General features: G+C 44.7%; 1 protein-coding gene across 3 annotated transcripts in view; it reads left to right on the top strand.

Moving 5' to 3' along the window:
- Window positions 1-2,856: 2,856 nt before the first annotated feature.
- The window catches only part of xpo7 (exportin 7), a 113,533-nt gene continuing 98,435 nt past the window's right edge, over window positions 2,857-17,954 (top strand). The window contains exon 1 of one of the 3 annotated variants that reach the window (XM_087984169.1): window positions 2,857-2,948. In XM_087984169.1, coding sequence (XP_087840295.1) covers window positions 2,931-2,948 — 18 coding nt within the window. In that variant the 5' untranslated portion in view covers window positions 2,857-2,930. Of the gene's footprint in view, window positions 2,949-4,259; window positions 4,424-7,164; window positions 7,204-17,954 lie in introns of those variants that run through there. The other 2 variants (XM_087984168.1, XM_087984167.1) reach the window with 2 other exon arrangements.

The following is a 17,954-nucleotide window of genomic DNA, read 5'->3' as shown; positions in this document are numbered from 1 at the left end:
CCCCTACATTTACCCCTTACCTAACACTATGGGCAATTTAGCATGGCCAATTCACCTGACCCTGCACATCTTTTGGACTGTGGGAGGAAACCGGAGCACCCGGAGGAAACCCACGCAGACACGGGGAGAACGTGCAAACTCCACACAGTCAGTCGCCTGAGGCGGGAAATGAACCCGGGTCTCAGGCGCTGTGAGGCAGCAGTGCTAACCACTGTGCCACCGTGCTGCCCACAGCATCTGTGAAGAGATCTCAGAGTTAACTTTCCAGCACGGGGACCCTTCCTCAGAACAGAAGAAGTTCTGAGGAAAGGTCAGTGGACCCGAAACATTAACTCTGAGATCTCTTCACAGATGCTGCCAGACCTGCTGAGCTTTTCCAGCAATGTCTGTTTTGTTCCTGATTTACAGCATCCACAGTTCTTTCACTTTTCAATCAGGAGAGATGTTCAGAAGCATTTCTGCACAGAAAGGGTCAGAAAGATTGAGAACTATTTTCCACAAACTGCAGTTGATGCTGGATCAGTTCATATTAAATCCAAGGTAGATTTATTTTTGTTTAGCAAAGGTATAAAAGAATGTGTGCCAAATGCAGATATGATGTTCAGCCACAGATCAGACATGATCCCATTGAATGGTGGAACTGGCTTGAGGGGCTGAATGGCCTACTCCTGCTCCTTTGTTCTGAGGATGAAGCTCCTTCCATTACTGCTGAGATATGATTGCAGTCTGCACTGGAGAAACTCACTCAGATTTCTGCCATATCACTGCCTGAACCTGAAAGAGTGGCAACTATATGGAACACAACTGCCTGATGTTTGTTTCCCATCGAGAAGGATAAATAGAACAAGTGCATGACAGCACCACCAGCCAACAGAGCCCCACACCATCCTGACTTGGAACTACATTACTGTTCCTTCAGTATCATTGGCTCAAAACCCTGGAATTCACTTTGTCACAGCACCATATGTGTCCGTGCACATCAAGAACTGAAGCTACTGAAGGCAGCAGCACATCGTCACTGCCAAGGATGGCCAACAGTTACATCCTTATATCCTGAGAATTCCTTTTACAAAGCACTTTACAAGTCTCTGTGCAAATTAAATGTCCACCTCTGCATTTTTAATAGAGTCATACAGCACAGAAACAGACCCTTTGGTCCAACTCGTCCACGTCAATCACATTTCCCACACTAAAGTAGTCCCACCTGCCTGTGTTTGGTCCATACGCCTCTAAAATGTTCCTACTCATGTACCCGTCCAAATGTCTTTTAAATGTTGTAACTGTACCTGCATCGAGGAGAAAGTGAGGACTGCAGATGCTGGAGATCAGAGCTGAAAATGTGTTGCTGGAAAAGCGCAGCAGGTCAGGCAGCATCCAAGGAGCAGGAGAATCCACGTTTCGGGCATAAGCCATTCCTGAAGAAGGGCTCATGCCCGAAACGTCGATTCTCCTGCTCCTTGGATGCTGCCTGACCTGCTGCGCTTTTCCAGCAACACATTTTCAGCACTGTACCTACATCTACTACTTCCTTTGGCAGTTCATTCCATGCCTATCAAATGCAGTATAATCAATATTGAGTCAAGAAGCTGCACTGTCGCCAAGCAGAAAAATAAGGTGCTGCTCCCGCAGCAATAGCAAACCTGAGGATGGAGATGCTGGATTGAAATGACAGGCAACAGGAAGCTCAGGGGTTTTTGTTGCACGCAGAATTTAGGTGATCTGCAAAGTGGTGATTCCCTCAGGCTCACACTTCACCCGTTGTTTTGTGCATCCAACTGTTGTTCTCTCTGGGTCCTTCTCCCAGCTATTGTTTACTCCTCACGAGGGCTTCCTGATGTCATCTACAGTCTAGGCTTTTTGCTTTCTGGTAAAAATATGCAAATATGTTTCTCTGGGATTCTTTGCAAGTGAAGGTGGACTCTAATATATCACCAAAACTCTTAAATAAGGCAGTTATATGACAATGCACTAGATGTTTTCATCTGACTAGCTCCAAAGCAAATTTACAAATTTGGTTCTTACATGAGTTGGAGAACCTACATGTGTAATTTTCTCATTTTCAGAGTACTGATATTAGCAATCTACATTTAGCTAAATATTATCTTCATGTTTCATTTTATGCTTTTGCCCAAAATGCCGATTCTCCTGCTCCTTGGATGCTGCCTGACATGCTGAGCTTTTCCAGCACCATTCTAATCTGGACTCTAATCTCCAGCATCTGCAGTACCCACTTCTGCCTATTGTTTACCACTCCTGACCCACCCTGCACCTCAATGATATCATCCCAACCTTTCCCTGCCACAAACAGTTTTGGAGAAGGGGCAATGGTTCTGAAACATTCTGTTTTTCTCTCTCTTTCCAAAGATACTGCCAGACCAGCTGAGTTTCTCTCATACTTTATGTTTCGATACTACCCACGTGTTGGATTTTTTTCCCCCTGTTTATCTGCTTTGTTTGTTAAGTCTCTCGTTTTCTAGAATGACCACGTTGAAAGAACTGAAACCAACATGATCATTCTAAAAGATGAGAGAATTAACAAACAATCCAGGTCTTCTTCAAGATATAATTTCAGTTACATCACACTGTAACCTTTTGCTCTAAATTCTGTGTCTTACGATCTTATTCTCCACAACCACCTGATGAAGGAGCAGCGCTCCGAAAGCTGGTGCTTCCACATAAACCTGTTGGACTATAACCTGGTGTGTGATGTTGAAAGTTGCAACAAGGTGCCGGATCACGTGATCAGATCGGGGGCGGAGGATCGAAGGAGTGATCTCACGCAGGCGCGTCGGGGGAGAGAGCCGGCCGCCGTCGTCCGGCGCAGGCGCACGGCGGGCGGCGTCGGGTGGCTCGCCGTTGGGGTGGGCAAGAGCGGCGGGGAAGAGTCAGTGCGCAGGCGCGTGGCCGCGGCCGAGCATGAATGGAGGAAAATGGCGGATCATGTGCAGGTACCAGGGATGGAGCCGCTAGCCGCGTGTGTGTGTGTGTGTGTGCGGAGAGAGAGAGACCCGGGATGGGGCTGCCGCTGGAGAGAGGGGGATGAGCCGTGTGTCCTGTGGGGTGGGAGGCGGGCACGTGTCGGAGGGGGTGCAGCAGGAGGAGGAGGGGGACCCGCGGTTGGTGCCGCCGCCGCCTCCTCCTCCTCCTGAGGCTTGTTCTGAGCAGCGGGCCCGGGGAGCGGGTTGCTAGGGGTAACCGGGCCCCGGATATGGGCTCCTCGAAACCGCGCCGAAGCTGATGTCAACAAGTAACAGGACTGCTGCTGCTGCTGCTGGTGGTGGTGGTGCAGGCGCTGGGCCTTGGAGCTGGTCAGCTCTTCTTAGAGCCAGCCTCCATTCTTCAACTGCAGCAACACACACACACACACACAGAGAGGGGGCAAAAACACCCCGGCTTTCTCATAGTTTATACTCCAGAATAAAATGCTGCTGCTGCATTGCCAGACAGTGCTTGTTTTTTTTTTTGTTTTTGCATACACTCCCCTCTCTCACCTCACTAAACCAGAAGGGTTCGTTTGCCACAAGGCTGAACGCGTTTGAAATGCAACGTGTGACTGCTGTTTTCGGGGGTCCTTGCAAACTAACTCGATTCCCGTTGCTGCATAAGCGGTGCAGAACTGGGAGGTTTAATGCATCGCGCAGAGCCGCCAGTGTTGCATTGTCACCTGAGCTCGTTTTGACGTTGTCACTTGTTTTGTTTGAAGGCAAGTTCTTTCTCTTCTGAATGCAGATTGTTGATTTGTTATTGGACGGTTCTGAATTGGCTTGGATCTCTATACAGGAAAAAAACGTCGGCCATAAATATGATGTTTCATTAATATTTCAAGGATATTCACGATTTTATCACCACCTTATGGCATGTGCAACTTCCTTTGCTTCCACCTTGGCATTCCAGCTCTGACTTTCTTTTTGCTTTTATTTTCCATCTCTGTTGTACATATCCAAGCTACAGTTCTCGTTCATTTCCACCTTTCTCCTGTCTGCTAGTTATTTTACTTACTCCCTTGAGATATCATGGAAATGCCTTTACAGAAAGAAAACAATTATCATATCAAGTTGTCCCTCATTTGTAGCTACTATGTATATGTTCCAGCTGCTCCTGTTCCCATGTTTGGTCTTGTGTTTAAAAAGAAATCCACTTCTCAATGATGAGCCGATCTTGTGTCTCGTCTTTTGTCACTAGTGTCTTTTCACTGATAACTTGATCTTCTGTTCCATCTTTCACTTCTACTGAAGTTCCATAAGGTCTACAATGAACATTTGTACCAGAGGAGCTGAAGTATTCGTGTTTATACTTGTTGCTTGGAAGATGCTGGCTGTCTTAAAGATTTTTTTGCTGTTATTTTGATTTGGCGACTGTTGATGAATAGCCTTATTGGCCTGTAATGAGCCCTCAACAGATGAGAGCAATTGGCATGTTCCCTGTGAGTATAAAAACTAGTTTGTAGTTTTGCAGTAAACTTTACCTGTTCAACTTAGTTTGTGCATTTATAAGTTGAATGAATTATACTTTTTGCTTTGTTGTTTACTTATATTTGCTGTTCCCAAAGTTACTAAAATTGTAGTCAATTTGCATTGATTGAGCTTGTGTTTTGCTTGTGTGGAAGTCTGTTTGGAAAGTTTGTGCAGTGAAATCTAGTTTGGCTTGTTTATTAAATCATTGTGTTACAGTAGTTGTGGTGATCTCTATGTTTTGATTTGCTTTGTCACCTGAAACCAAAGAGATTTGCTGATTTGTCCTGAAACTTGTCTGTTTTTTTTAGAAAACTTTTTTTTCTCATGGTAGGTGTGTTTCTGATGTGGCTGCGATCTATTACCCATCCTTGAAAGACAAAGGAACTTCTCCTTGGCTCATTAGAGCCCTGATGGTGATGGTGCTTTCAGCCAGGAGCTCCCAAATATGTTGCCATGTCCAGTGAATGAATTGCCAATTCCAGATTGGGTCCCGTTGATCTCTATGTTACTGCTGTTACTCTTGTTGCTGGGCTGCTAGCTGCTGGTCTATACTGAGTTCAGTATTATTGGTTGTGGTTGTAATTTTGTCCCAGCGCCACCTCAGAATCTTGCAAGCTTTTCTTCTGTAACTTCATTTTTCTTTGATGGACCAAACACATGAATCACTTAGGAATTGATCAGTCACTAGAAATGAGTTCCTGATATGGAGAGTGATTGGAGTGTTGCATTGGCTGCCCCAAAGTGTGAGAAATTGTCTAGGAGCCAAGGTGCTCATTGAGTTCAGGCTCATGAATGTTGTACTGATTCCTTGGAGGTAAAGTCTGTCAAACAGTTCGGTACATAGATTGCTTCACATCATTAATCTTGAGGATTGTCAGTTCACAATGCTTCACTCATCACAGTGAGGATCTGGGCCCCCAGTGATTGCTTGATGGAAAAGTAGAGGCATGTTTTAGATTTTTGGAATGTGATTGAAGGAGCTGCTCTTGACTCTCCAAGACAGCAGTGCAGTTTGTAAGGTATTGTTATCTTGTTCGGTTAATCCCTCAACCCCTGCTGAAAGTGCACCATTGCAGCAGTTGGACATCTGCAAGACCAAACGTGGGAAGAGGAGGAGCTGGAACATACACATAGTAGCTGCAAATGAGGGACAACTTGACATGATAATTGTTTTCTTTCTGTAAAGGCATTTCCATCATATCTTAAGGGAGTGAGTAAAATAACTAACAGGCAGTGACTCGGAGTAAGTTGTATTTTCATACTTCAGGATGTCCCTGAGTCCGTTAACTGCAACATGATAAATAACAAAATATCATCACATTAAGAAGAACAGACTGTGGAATTTGAATTGCCAAGTCCAGAGGCAAGGGGATTAAGGGGCAGACCATTGGTATGATGAAGAGAAATGTGATAGCCAACAGGTATACATGTTCCCCAGGAACAGCAGTGAGGTCAATAGTCAGACCAAGAGTCATAGCAGACTTGGAATGTTAACTGTGTTTGCCTCTTCACAGATGGTGCGAGACTTGCAGAGTTTCTCCACCACTTTTATTTATTTCAGATTTCCAGTGTCTGCAGTATTCTGCTTGCTTGAGTTTTCATGGTGTTTGCGGGGAAATGAGTGTAGGTCAATACTGTGGTAGAATTTGGCTGCCCTTCTTCAGATTGTATACAGAGCCCATGCACTATGTGTCAAGATTGCAGAGTGTAGCACTGCACCCTTCTGCCTGAAAAGGTTGCACAGATGAGCCACTCATTTTATCTGATTTGAAGGCAAGAGAGATTATTCTGTCACCGAGCGATGCTGACAGCCAACAATACTAACATTCCTACATCTCCAAAGGAACTATGTGTGGTAACTGAGCAAGTGTCAAAAAAGAACAACTGTCAAAAGCACCTCTGCAGCAGCCCAGCATTCTGGATGAAATGGCTTTAAGTGCATGTTGAACAGGAGTTTGAAATGAAGTTCATTTTTCGCACTGATAGAGGGAGATATCTAATTACAACAAGGTGCTGTACAACTCACCGAGGTCCTTGATGAATGAGTGGCCCAGGTGGATGCTGCGATTGGAAGATGTTTGGTTGCGGATTTGGGGCATATGAGATCATTGGAAAAGTCTCTATCAGAATTGATGATGCAAAACATTGTCAAAGTGCAAACCAAATCTTTGGTTTGAGAAATGAGTGTTCACATTTTGAACGTGGATGAGGTGTGTTGAAATCAAGGAGGAAGGAAATCATCAACAGATTTGTATGTCCTATATTTCATTTGTTTAACTTGTTCATGGGATGTGATTACCTTGGAAAAGGTGGTTGTGAGCTACCACCTTATAACCACAGTGCAACAACACCAACAATGCTGTTTGGAAGGAACTTGCAGCATTTTGACCTAGTGACTGCAAAGGGACAGTTTGGTCTGTGGCTTGGAGGGGAACTCGCGGAGAATGCAGTTCTCATACATCTGTCATGTCCCTTCTTGGTGTTAGAGGTTGCAGGTTTAGAATGGCTTGTTGGATGAGCCTTTGTAATTATTTGCAGCGCATCTTAGAGATGGTGTACACTTGCTCGTGTCTATCTTAGTGAGCAGGGTGAATGCTTAAAGTTATGGATGGTGTACGAATCAAGTGGGCTTTGCCTGATTAGTGTTGTGCTGCTTGTGTTTTTGGAGAAACAATCGTCCAGGCAAGTGAGAAGTACTCGATCATACTCTGGACTTGTCTTGCCGATGATAGCACTGGGGAAACTGGAGGTGAGTTACACAATGAAGAATTCTGAGCCTTTGGTGTACTGTTGCTGCCACAGTAGTTACATGGCCATTTCAGTTCAGTAGGTAAAAACAATGACTGCAGATGCTGAAAACCAGATGCTGGATTAGTGGTGCTGGAAGAGCACAGCAGTTCAGGCAGCATCCGAGGAGCTGTAAAATCAACGTTTCGGGCAAAAGCCCTTCATCAGGAATACAGCTGTATTCCTGATGAAGGGCTTTTGCCCAAAACGTTGATTTTACTGCTCCTCGGATGCTGCCTGAACTGCTGTGCTCTTCCAGCACCACTAATCCATTTCAGTTCAGTGGCAACCCCCAAGATACTGATACTGGGGTAATCAGAGATCGTCATGACATTGAATATCTTGGGATGGTGGTTAGATTTTCTCTTTTTGGAGATGGTCGTTCCCTGGCACTTGGGTGACACCAGCATTGGACTGGATTAGATTCCCTACAGTGTGGCCCTTCGGCCCAACCAGTCCACACTGACCTTCCGAAGAGTAACCCACCCAGACCAATTTCCCTCTGACTAATGCACCTAACACTATGAGCAATTCACCAAACTTGCGCATCTTTGCACAGTGGGGGGAAACCAGAGCACCTGGCAGAAACCCACGCAGACACAGGGAGAATGTGCAAACTCCACATAGACAGTTGCCTGAGGCTGGAATTGAACATAGGACCCTCATGCTTTGAGGCAGCAGTGCTAACCACTGAGCCACCATGCCGCCTATTACTTGCCACTTCGATAATCCCAAAGCTTGAGATACGAAGTGTTGCTCAATGTGCACTGCTTCAGTATCGAATGTTGCTGATTGTTGTGCGACTATCACTTCCAGTCTTCTGATAGTGGGAGCTGAAGATGGTTGGGCCAAAGTGAAGCATAATATTCTCAGATTCCCAATCCCAACATGGCATGCAAAATCAAGACATTGTCTGGAAGTGCTGGAAATAATTAATTCAACCTGTACCTTTCATCTTAACCATGGAATTAACATACTATGAACATCTTCAATCTGAGGCTACCTTGCAGCATACTTAATGGATAGAATCATGTTCAGGATGTGTATTGATCTTGAGATTCAAGTTCTTTTGAGTGTTAATGTGTGTGTTTTCCATGACCCTTTTGTGTCATGTGCAATTGCTGGGTTTTCATGAGGGTGCAAATGTTGACTTTTCCAGCAAAACGCATTGCAGGATATGGTGTGGTAATGACTGCCCAGTTTGATATGTGCCCATGTTAGTCAGGTTTGCGCCCCTTCTGGAGACCTGGTTCAGCACTGTTCAGATTTATTGGTGGGTTGGTGTGGGCCGATGGGGCATTGCCTCTTGTGACCTGCCTAAGTTGTATGTGTGCAGAGTAAATAATTCTCTCCAAGTGCTGATATGTCCTGATATCTCACTCAGGACATGATTCGCAGCCAAGTATAATTGTTTTGGGGAAGGGGGGGAACTGGAGTGGAAGAGAGAATAAAACCTTGCAACTGGAGAGGAAACAGTAATGATACGTGATTGGAGGCTGAAGCCTCAGCTCCTCAGATTGGTGTCTTTGATGGGAGGCTGACCAATGACCATGTATTGCTTCTGAGAAGTGATTTAGAAAGTCAACAGGGTGAAGTTTCCCACTGTAATCCAGGTTGCACAAGCTGGATCTGAGACCAATGAAATAGCAGGCCCAAACTTACAGCATAGAAACAGTCATTTTGGATATTCTGGTCTTTCATGCTGCCCACAGATCTCCAACTGTATTGATCTGCGGTTGAATATTTTGAATCGGACTGACACATGCTGCATCTTGTAACATTTCCCAGCTTCTGCCACAATTGGCAATCAGTTTTTGCTTCTCTCCGAAGTGACTTGCTTCACAATGCAAGCTTTTCCTGTTGGATTCAAAATTGCTCAACCAATAAGAAATTTCCATCAGAAATGTGTTTGTTTTTGTTCAAAAATCTGCTAGCGTGTATAAATCTTGCCATCACCTTCTGTATTCCACGGAATACTAGTGCCAGGTTACATAGCATTACAATCGAACACTCAAGAGCTTGGCAGCATTTTGGTGGATCTGGGCTTGCCTCTTCCAAAGAACAATCTACTTTTTATAAAGTGTGTGACCCGAAGAGTTTTATTTTGACATATGCAGGCATTTACTGTGTGCTTTTAACTTAGCAAATTATCGGATTCTGGCTGAGGGCAAGGTCGGTAGGAGGCGAGAGGAAGGTGACCGGAGATATCAACAAGAAGTGGAGATTAAGGAGGCTTTTACAAGTACAGAGAGGGCCAGGGAAGGGTGTAGCATGATTGTAAGTTACTGTTCAGCACCATAGATGTATCAGAGAGATTGTGGAATAGGGCGGGGGTGGCTGGTGGAATAAATCATTCAAGACTTTTATGCCCTTGTAATGTGAGTAGTTGATTCCATAGGTGAGTTCAATGATCAAAGTTCATGAAAAAGGACATCATTCTCCTTTCTATGGAATTCCCATTGTCACAGAAAGAAAAGCTCTGCAGAAATGAGGATGATTTGTTTCACAGTGGGATGTGCAGTCTCACAGCTTTCCCATTCAGCAGGACCGTGGCTGACACCAACCTAATCTCTGGAAAGAAAAATAGCAGACAGTCCTGTCAACCCTGTGGAGTTTTCTCTGCTGCCGTCACTGGTCCAGTGCAAAAATTGTGAGAGCTGTCCCCCCTCAGCCACAGCCTGACCTAGTGATACTTTTGGAATCCTATTTTACAATGTCTCGAGCGACCATTGTCCAGTTCTCACCCTCAGTCAAAGCAAAACACTCTCAGACACAGTATGGTTTTACGTCTGTCTTTATTCCGGGCTCTGGAGGGAGAGAGAACGATCACCTGTGTGCACAGAGACCTGGGTTCCCGGTCTCTGGAACAGTAGGTTCTTAATGAAATATACACTCATTTTACAGGGAGGACCATCCAGATAAGGCACTGTATATATTGATTGGGTGACCCATTATAATCAGCAAGTATCAATATCAAAGGTTAAGCCATCTGGTGTTACACAATGAATGTTCTTAACCTTAACCAGCTCAGCATAATGAATACTTTTCACCTTGTGAAACTGACTTTTTTTTAAGAAGGAGAGTCCTTGCATGCGCGCATACACTGGTCCAGCTCCCTCAAGAGCCAGCTCTTAGTGTTAAGGTGTCTGACACACCTTTTTTTTGGCAATGCTGCATGATCACACTCCTGTTTTTTTTTCCTTTTTTTAAAATTACCCCCACACTACTGCCTAACTGCGGTAGTGCTTATTTTTTCCCCAGCACCCATGGTGTGTGTGTGTGTGCAGGTGTGAGGCACAAGGTGCACGAATCTTTATTCAAATTCCACCACCAGGAAGAAAGGAAACACCCGAGTCGCCAGTGACAAGCAGTGCCCTTCACATCAAAGGACATTGCTGTGTGATCAAACAGTGAAGGGGAGACCAGGGATCAAATCAAAATAGAGTTGGAGAGGGAAATAATGCACTCCACTGCCTGCAGCGCCCACCTCTCCCTGAACAACTCCAGGGTGTTGGTGGAAAACTGACCTTATAAACCAATATGGTTAAATAGCTTGACATAATGACTGCTTTTCCACCTTGTTAACCTATTACCCTTGCCTCCAGCACCCCATTGTTAACTGCAAGTTTTTATCTGATCTGAGTCATGCTTAGCTGAACCTTTCGTTTCACCAAACTCAGAACTTAACTCTTTCCCTACCTGCTCATACCTGATACACACACCCTTCAGTATGTGCTGTCCCATCAGAAGAACCGATCCTACACAGGTGGCACTAAAATGATATATATTTGGACAAGAGATACTCTGGACATCCTCAATTACCGACTTTGGTCCCAATGAAATCTCATGGTGTCAGGGTAAAGATGGAAACCTCCCACTACCTATCGAATACTATTTTCCCTCAGCTAATGAATCTGTCCTCTTCCATCTTGACCACCACTTGGAGGAAGCACTGCAGCTGGCACGGGCAGAGATTGTGCTCTGTGTAGTTGACTTCAGTATCCAGCACCACCTCTGATTGAGCTGGTTCAATCTGAAAAAACAGAGCTGTGAGACTGGGTTTGTGGCAGCTGATGAGGAAACCAACAAGAGGGGAAAATAAATAACCTGACCTCATGCTCACCAATCTGCCTGTTTCGGGTGCGTCTGGGTGAATAATTTTAGTAATAATGACTACTGCACAGTCCTTTGGAGACCAAGTCCTGCCTTCACATTAAGTATAAACTCCATCATGTGTGACACTATCACTGTGGGAGAGTCAGTAACTGAGGACTCTGCATCCTTGAGCTGCTTTGGGCCATTAACAGCAGAATCATTCTCCAGCACAATCTGCACCCTCAAGGCCCAGCATATCCCCCACTTAACCATTATCGTCTAGCCAAGAGACCATCCATGGTTAAATGAAAACAGCAGGGGGGCTTGCCAGGAAACCAGCAGGTATACCTGAAGCTACTACGCAGGACTATTTGTGTGCCGAGGAGCAAACCGGCATCTGACGAGGTAAAGCTAATCTGTGACCGACACACCAAATCGGAACTCTTGCAGCCACACTGTATCAACTCATGAATGATGGGGACCAATTAAACCGTTCATTTGCAAGGAAAGATCGATAAATATCCCTGTCCACACTGATCAGAGTTGCACATGAATGCATAAGTTCAGGCTCAGCATTCGCCAGTGAATTATCCATCTTGGCTTTCTCCAGAGGTCCCCAGCATCACAGATACGAATCTTCTGATAATTTGATTCACTCCCGGTGATATCATGGAATGATTCGACTGCCAAGGGCTGAGGAGTGGCAGATGGAGTTTAATTTAGATCACTGTGCGGTGCTGCATTTTGGAAAGGCAAATCGGAGCAGGATTTAGACACAGCCAGGCAAATCAGAGCAGGACTTATACACTTAATGGTAAGGTCCTGGAGAGTGTTGCTGAACAAATAGACCTTGGAGTACAGGTTCATAGTGGAGTCGTAGGTAGATAGGATAGTGAAGAAGACGCTTGGTATACTTGTTTTAATTGGTCAGAGCACCGTGTATAGGAGTAGGGAGGTCATGTTGCGGCTGTACGGGACATTGGTTCGGCCACTTTTGGAATATTGCATGCAATTCTGGTCTCCCTGACAAAGAAGGGATATTGTAAAACTTGAAAGGGTTCAGAAAATATTAGCAAGGATGTCAGTAGGGTTGGAGTGTTTGAGCGATAGTGAGAGGCTGAATAGGCTGGAACATCAGAGGCTCAGGGGTGACCTTATCGAGGTTTAGAAAATCATGGGGGTTACAGAGGCACTGTGTGAGTTGGTGAGTCCAGAGCTAGAGCGCACAGTTTTAAAGCGAGGAGGGAAAGATTTAGAGGGGATCTTGGGACCATTTTTTCTCTGAGGGTGGTGCATGTATGATAAGCTGCCGAAGGAGGTGTTGGAGGCTGGTAGAAATACAACATTTAAAGGCATCTGGATGGGTATATGAACAGGAAGGGTATAGAGGGATGTGGGCCAAGTGCTGGCAAATGGGACGAGATCAGTTTTTAAGATATCTGATCAGCATGGATGGGTTGAACTGAAGGGTCTGTTTCCATATTGTATATCTCTATCATTGTCAGTGATGGAAGGGCTCATCAACCGTTTGTTAAACAGTAATTGCTTAGCAATAGCTTGCAGCTCTGCTGCTGACCTCATTACGGGTTTGGTTCAAGCATAGACAGCGAGCTCAGTTCCAGAGGTGAGAGTTGACTGCCTTTGACATCACCCGAGCAGCATTTGACTGATTATGTAGGGATCAGGGGCAATCCCTCCACTGTTTGGACCAGTCACACCTGGTACTTAGGAAGTTGGTTGTGGTTGTTGGAGGTCAGTCCTCTCAGCTCTGGGACATCTCTGCAGGAGTTCCTCAGGGTAGTGTCCGAGGCACAACCATCTTCAGCTGCTTCATAAATGATCGTCCCTCCATCAGAAGGTCAGAAGTGGGGATATTTGCTGAAGCACATGCTCATATTTTTAAAGTCCCTCACACCCCAGTTGCCTAAACACTCTCCCCTGTCTTTTGAAATGCTCTGAAATCTTCCCTCTCTAAACACATCTGTCTGCTGTATCCTGACATGACATCATTTTTATGAAACTGCTCGATCTGTGGTGTTAGCATTGAAGTTATAATTAAAATGCAAGTTGTGCAAGGGACTTGATGTTTGAAACAAAACTTTATCATGCAACTGAATAAGAAGTGATATTCTCCTGGCAGCACCTCATCTGAGTTATTGTGAGAAATGTTCACAGTTTTCTTAAGAAAAATTTAAGAGTTCAAAACCTTCATCGACTGTTCCAGTCATTTCTTTGAATGTGATTTATATTCAAAAATGATCTGTGTCACTAGCATGTCAGATCAGTGACAGGCTGGCAGCTGGTTTGGTTATTCTTGCTGTGCTCAGTCTGTGGTGTCAGTTGTATTGCTATTGACTTTTATGTCTTAAGTACTGTTATCGATGGTTTTGTGATAGTGTCAAATTTCCCCTTCTTGATTTTTATATCTGAATCGAAGGTGTTTCCTTTTTGATAACTACTTTTCAAACAACAACAGTTCTCATCTTCCTCCTTTTGATTCACTGGTGGCCATATCCCTTCATCTATTTTCACTCTCTCCAAGCTTTGGAAATTGTACTGAACTCCTGTTCTCCTGACCTGGTCTTTCTGTGCATTCCTGCTTCGTTTAACTGAGCATTGTTTTTCCTGAGATGTCCATGTCCTCCCCTTTTTTCAAAGATGGGCCTTTCCTGTCTTCCCTGTGCCATTACTTGATAATCTCTTTGTTCTTTCTTCTGTCTCCCATACAAGAGCCTGAGAGTGAGACTGACTGATGTTGATAGATGCTGAGTCAGCTCCATTCGAAGGTATTAATTCATCCCAAATCCATAACCTCCTTGTGTCGTTCATTGAAGATATTCTGCAGTGTGGTATTGGTTATGAGCTCAATCTCAAGCTCCATCTTGCACTAAGAATGGAGTTCTCTCGCAATGAAACAAGACTGGACCAGAGAAATTATTTTGGCCCTTGAAAAGCTGTACCATTACAACACGCTGTGACCCACAACTGATAGTCAAGTCATAGATTGTTGAATTTGTTCATGATGCTCTTTGTTATGAATCAACTGTTCAATGAAGCCATGGGAATTCCCTTTCTTCTCTTTTAAATCATGTCACAGAACTTCTCAGTATTCATCTCAGCAGGCAGATCCTATCTCCTTCCAATGTCTTTGTTTCATAAATAAACTTTAAACTGCACCTCAAAGCTCAGTCAGTAATTGGCTGAATTGTTAGATTATGCCATTCAAGTGGGACTGAGCCCAAAACTTTGTGTGTCAAGAGACTTGGGTTAAGTGGGCAGAATGCTTCTCTGATGGTCATGCCCAGGCATTGAGAGTTCCATGGGAAAAAATCAGGATACCTTTTAAATGGTTCATGTGGTGAGCTGTCGTCTTGAGGAGCTGTAGTCCATTTGGGGTAGCTACATTTAAAATTCCCATAAGGGAGTTACAAGCAACCCTGAAGGAACAGTGATGTATTTCCAAATCGGGATGGTGAGTGACTGAAAGGGGAATTTGTAGGGGTTGGTGTTCCCATATATCTACTGTCCTTGTCCTTCCAGATGGTCGTGGGTTTGGAAGGTACTATTGAAAGAGGTTTGGTGTGTTTCGGTAGTACAGCTTGTTGATGGTACACACTGCTGCTACTGGGTGTTGGGAGGTGGAGAGCATTGGAGTGTCAGTCACACAGCTCTGTTTTCCTGGCTGGTGTCAAGTTTGAGTGTTGTTGGAGCTGTACTGATCCAAGCAAGTCAGGAGTATTCCATCACACTGCTCACCTGTTACATGGGGATACTGGCCAGGATTTGGAAAGTCAGGGGGTGACTTAATTGAGACATTCCTCATCTCTGATTTGCTTTCATTGGAATTGTCTTCCTAAGTTTGCCGATGACACCAAGATTAGCATTACACAGGACAGTGAAGAAGGTTATCTGTGATTCCAAAGAGGTGTTGATCAATTGGGTCAATGCTCGAGGGCTGGCAAATGGAGTTTAATTTGGATAAATGCGAACAAGGTATTGCATTTTGGTGAAGGTACAATTAAATCTGAGGCATTCGGTCGTGTCGTGGAACAGAGACCAGTGGGTTCAGGTGCAAAATGCTTTGAAGTTGGCATCGTAGAAATGGGGTGGTTAAGGAGGGGTCTGGCACACTTCCCTTTATTGCTCAGTCCCTTAAGTAAAGGATTTGGGACATAATGTTGAGGATCTGCAGGACATTGGTGAGGCCTCTTCTGGAGTACTGTGTCCAGTTTTGGTCACCCTATTATAGCAAGGGTATTATTAAGCTGGAAAGGGTTCAGAAAGCATTTACTGGGATGTTGCTGGGTATGGAAGACTTACATTATGAGGAGAGGTTGGATAGGGTGGAACTTTATTCACTCCAGTGTTGGAGGTTGAGAATGCACCTTAGAGAGTTTTATAAAATGTTGGATAAGGTGAATGGCAGGTAGCTTTTCCCTCGGTTGAGGGATTTCAAGACTAGGGTGAGAGGAGAGAGATTTAAAAACAACATGAAGGGCAACGTTTTTACTCGGATGTTAGTGTATGGAATGAACTTGCAACGGAAGTCGTACACGCCGGTATAGTTCGAGCACTTCAAAGACATTTTGGGATATTATGAACAGGAAAGGTTTGGAGAGCTGTGGGCCAAACACAAACAGATGGGTCTTGTTTCATTTGGGATTATGGACTGGATGAACCTAAGGGTCTGTTTCAGTGCTCTATGACTCGATATGGCTGATCCATTTCAGTTTTCATGTTGATGGTAACCCCCAGGTTATTGACACATGACAATTCAAAGATGGTAATACCATGAAGAGGTGGTGGTTAGATTCTTATGTTGGAAACAGTCATTGCCTGGCACAATGTGGTGCTAGTGTTATGAGCCATTGGTCAGCCCAAACCTCCAAGTGGCTTATGTCTGCAGTAGCAAAATCCTTTGTCACTGAAGAGGAAGACATGCATGTTTCTCGTGCTTTTTGCAGCATGTGGATGTCGCAAAGGTTTCTCCAGGCCATCATATACCAGTCACGTACAGTTACTGCTGTGTCACAGGCAAAAGATGTGTTGGGGTGAATTTAAATCAGGATTGCTATCCCCCTCCTAAGCCTGAAAAAGCTCAGCATTGTTTGTCTCTTTTTCCAATTTCTTTGCCTTCCTGAATAAGGCAAGCTCTTCAGTCCTTCATTTTCAATTCCAGGTCTTTCAATAAACCCACTGCAAATCACAAATTGAGTTGTTTAAAAGGTTGTAAAGCGGAAGGACTTGCTTTGCTGCTCCATCTGCCTACATAGAAACACTGCAGGAGTAAAGAAGGCAGGAGTTGAGCTAGGTTCTCAATTTGGTTTGGTCAGTCCAGAGGCTTTAAAATTTGGTTCTTGTGAGTTCCAACCGCAGAGGTCAGTGTTCACTGACACTTTCCTGGATGAACTGGACCCATTAGTTTTCCTTGTTGATGGAAAAGCTGAGGCACAATTTTTTTCCAAGAGTGAGGCACAATTGGAGGGTTTCAGTAAGGTGCCTTTTCAGCCTGGGATCTGCCTGGCTACTGCAGGTGAAGCAGTAATTGTCTTAAAATGGCAGTGTTGTTGATATTTTCTGACAGCCCATTGAGAGAGGTTATGACACATATCTGGAGCAGTTGGACATTGAATGTGGGCCTTCAGGCCCAGAGAAGAGACACTACCACCACAGCACAGCGCAAATCAGCAGTGAGAAAGAAATGGCTCTTTCTGGTGCAGGTGACCCATCTCATTCAGGGATTTGGCAAGTTGTTAAGCTGGCAGTGAGGAATCCTTGGTTGCTAAGTGCCTTTGAAAGCATTATTGTCCACCTTAGCGTCATGGGTCTTGCTTTGCTCAGGGCTTTAAGACAGGAGACAGAAGATGGTGGGAACGGGTTGTTTTTCAGACTGAAAGCCTATGACCAGCAGCGTGCCGTAAGGATCGGTGCTGGGTCCACTGCTTTTTGTCATTTATTTACATGAATGATTTGGATGTAAACATAGGAGGAATGGTGAGTAAGTTTGCACATGACACCAAATTGGTGATGTCGTCGACAGTGAAGAAGGTGGGCTCAGAGTACAACAGAGTCTTGATCAGGTGGGTCAGTGAGGTGAGGAGTGGCAGCTGGAGTTCCGATGAATGTGAGGTGTTGTGTTTTGATAAGGCAAATCAGGGCACAACTTACACACTCATTATTAGGATCAAAGGGAGTGTTGTTGAACCATGAGACCGAGAGATGCAGGAACACACTGTGGTGAATGCGGCATTTGGCACACCTGTCAGTGCATTGAGTAAAGCCGTTGGGCATCATTGAGGTCACCTATGGAATAGTGTTCAGTTTCGGTCTCCCTGCTATAGGAAGGATGTTGTGAAACCTGAAAGGGTTCAGAAAAGATTTACAAGGATGTTGCCAGGGTTGGAGGATTTGAGCTCAAGGGAGAGGTTGAATAGGCTGGGGCTCTTCTCTGTGGAGCATCTGAGGCTGAGGGGTGATCTTATGGAGGCTTATAGAATCATCTGGGGCATGGATAAGGTCAATAGACAAGGTCTTTTCACTGGGGTGGGGGAGTCCAGAACTAGAGGGCGGAGGTTTAGATGAGAAGGGCAAGAGAGAAAAGGGACCTAAGGGGCAACT

Source organism: Chiloscyllium plagiosum, unplaced genomic scaffold (genome assembly GCF_037043375.1).
Source record: "Chiloscyllium plagiosum isolate Xiang-an unplaced genomic scaffold, Cpla_swu_hap1 HiC_scaffold_48, whole genome shotgun sequence".
NCBI classification, from domain to species: Eukaryota; Metazoa; Chordata; class Chondrichthyes; order Orectolobiformes; family Hemiscylliidae; genus Chiloscyllium; species Chiloscyllium plagiosum.
Note: the sequence above shows the minus strand (reverse complement) of the source record. Positions and strands in the feature narration are given on the sequence as shown.